The 3,077-nt window shown below is 32.7% G+C and overlaps 1 protein-coding gene across 1 annotated transcript; it reads left to right on the forward strand.

The window, feature by feature from the left end:
- The first annotated feature begins 762 nt into the window (after nucleotides 1-762).
- On the forward strand, nucleotides 763-1,224 carry LOC108729452 (allatostatin-A receptor). The gene has a single exon (XM_018458580.1). It carries the CDS (start codon nucleotides 763-765, stop codon nucleotides 1,222-1,224), a length of 462 nt encoding a protein of 153 aa, XP_018314082.1.
- The last annotated feature ends 1,853 nt before the right edge of the window (nucleotides 1,225-3,077 follow it).

Genomic DNA, 3,077 nt, shown 5'->3' on the forward strand with positions numbered 1-3,077 from the left:
GAGAGAGAGAGAGAGTACAGAAGATTAGCGAATAAGGATAGATTATAAGGAAAATAAACTAGCGTTAAGGTTAATAATAAGGAAGTCATGTGAGCACAATTGTGAAAGCATTATAATAATAAATACTCTTGTTCTGCTCATAAATGCGTTTCAAGACCGAGAGTAAAGATTTCGGCGCGCAGTTTATAGAATCAGATGTATGTAAATTCACACAGAAATATTTAAGCACTAAGCTTCGCTTCAACCAAATATAGAATTTTCTTATTTAAATAGTATCATAATTATTATTATAAAATTGTTATTTTATTTGCATTTTTCAATAATTTGAATAAAAAACATAGTTCAGTAAATAAAATAGTGTTAACGTGTCTATACAAAGAGTACAGCCGGCATCTAAAATTTATCATTTCGAAATCTTTTAATCTTTGAGATGTTTCGAAATTTGAAGAGATTCGAAATGAAGAATGATGCCGTAAAAAATGATGTATATCAGCGAATCGTCAGTTATAAACACGTACTGCTGCAGTGAATGTTTACAATTGACGATTTGCTGGTGCATCGTTTGGTAGCTAAAATGAACTTTGCTGGAAAAAAGGATATTCTCGATTCTATTTTCAATCCATTTTATTACCGCTATGATGTATATGCTACGCAGAGTTCTTATTTCATCCAACTCAGCTTAACAAGTTTATCGTGACGCAATTACAAAGAGGTCGCACATGTTAATTTAATCACAGATCGCAGGTCGACCTCGATTAGAATATGAACCTGGAAGTGGCAAACGCGAGTGATGCGCTTAACTGCAGTACGCAGTTTACTTCATTCGAGGGCGATGTAGAGACCTGCAGAAACTATTACCACGGATTTGAATACGAATTCGTGCATAGAATTCTAGTGGTGGTAGTACCATTCTTCGGGATAATTGGAATTCTCGGTCTGGTCGGGAATTTGCTGGTGGTCGTGGTGGTGGCGGCGAATCCTGGAATGAGGTCGACCACGAACATCCTAATCATCAACCTCGCCATAGCTGATCTGCTATTCGTTATGTTTTGTATACCGTTCACTGCTACCGACTTCGTGCTACCATACTGGCCGTTTGGCAACGTCTGGTGCAAGATCGTTCAGTATATGATTATTGTCACGGCTTATGCTAGCGTTTACACCCTGGTACTGATGAGTCTCGACAGGTATGTCAAGATCATTTTTTACGGTATCGAGTTCTGATAGAGCTAACATACTTCCAAAATTAAACTTTGTTGTAAATAATGTACTTTATAGATTATTATTTATAATATTAAAAGCAGTATATTTTTGAGAATTAAATCGCAAGTAAAATTCAGATAAGACACCTAGGTACATTCGTGTGCAGACAATGACTATCAATGAAAATGAGTATACAGGGTATCCCAAAATTCAAGTTACTATAACAAAAAATTAATAATAAGAACGTGTAAGTGTCGACTCAAAGAATTAACCTAATAGTGAAATAATTAGAACGCCATAATAAAGCCTACGCGATTAATGGTGCGCAATGTCAATTTATTAAAAGATGTGCACAATGGTCGATCTACCAACTAACCACTGTTTATAATCGACCTTTGGAACTCACATTAATATCTTTATTATTATGATAAAAGAAAGAATCACTAGATCGACTAATGAGATTGCCTATAATTTTATCGACGTATAGCTATAATAATTGTTTCATATTGTGACCAGATAATCTTAAATAACTTTATTGTTTAGTGAGTTCTATACTTATAAAAACTTGTAATAATAACAATTGCACTAAGAAGGACCAAAATTTTGGATCAAAACGTTTGAGTATTAAATTGTAATTTAATTAATGATTATGTCATTTTAATAAATTGACATGCACCAATAAAATCGTGTAGGTCTATTATAGCGTCTAATTATAACAAAAAAGTTTTTGAGAAATTGAGTAAAAAAGTTATTTGTAAATTTTTATTTTACGCGATATACATATATTATATAATTTCCAAGATCAAGGCTTCGAAAGATTAAAGGTTCTTTAAGAAATGAAGAGGAAAATAATTCTCTTATTTATTTCTCAAGCTTCAAATGAAGAAGAAATGAGTATGTCGCTTGTCGATATGAAAATAAATATTTTTGAAACATTATATATAATTTTATTAGTGGTGGAGTATCATCTCATTGTAGAATTTAACCATTGTCAAATCCAATGATTAAATTCTACAATGAGATGATACTCCACCACTAATAAAATTAATATTTCAAAAATATTTATTTTCATAAGAATTAGCTATGAACCTTCATTATAAAAAATAGAAATAAAATAAGAAAAAATCATTTAAAAAGATCAAAAAAAGGGAAAAAGAAGATCAAAAGAATAAAAAAAGATATCATTTAGTCTGTTCTCGAACAAACGACTAGCCGTTTACAATGATATTTGTCACGCTTGCAGCTATTTCAAACTTGAAAATTTTGTAACTTTGATCCTTTGGCCCATTAGCTCTTACCATAAATGTAATATATTACATTTTACATATTATATCTTAATATCAAATTTTCCAAAATCTGCAAGTTACATACATAAGTCTCTCCTTATTAGTTACAAATAATTAATTACTTCCCAACCCTCGCAATCAACTCACAAATGATACACCACTTTCCAGCACCTCGCGCGCCATTCGTGTGTAGTATTTGCTGCTTGACAAGAACAATCCCGTGCACTTGCAATTGGTGATAGCCCAGACAGATACGCGCTCATTTGGCAATATTTAAGTAATGAACTTCTCGTCAACTATTATGAAAATATTAAAATGATACAAGATTTTTCGACAGTTTAGTCGACTCTACTTGCAAACGAGCGATTTGTCAGTAATTAACGGATATTTTGCATGCAGGATGCATCCTAATTATTGACAAAGAACGTGCTCGTGTGCAGGTAGAGCGGACTAAACTGAATAAAAGAGTCCATTTTCTCAATAGTTAATGAAATATTAATTACTATAAAGATCGCGTATCCACTCGGCCTTGTTGCTAGGCGCGGGAAGTTCATTACAAATGGCATTAGGCCTGTTCTTTTTAGCTGC

This window comes from Mycetomoellerius zeteki, unplaced genomic scaffold, assembly GCF_001594055.1.
Source record: "Mycetomoellerius zeteki isolate Tzet28-1 unplaced genomic scaffold, Tzet1.0 scaffold732, whole genome shotgun sequence".
Classification (NCBI taxonomy): domain Eukaryota; kingdom Metazoa; phylum Arthropoda; class Insecta; order Hymenoptera; family Formicidae; genus Mycetomoellerius; species Mycetomoellerius zeteki.

Coding starts and splice junctions, on each gene's coding strand:
- LOC108729452 (XM_018458580.1), top strand. CDS start 763: ATGAACCTGGAAGTGGCAAACGCGAGTGATGCGCTTAACTGCAGTACG.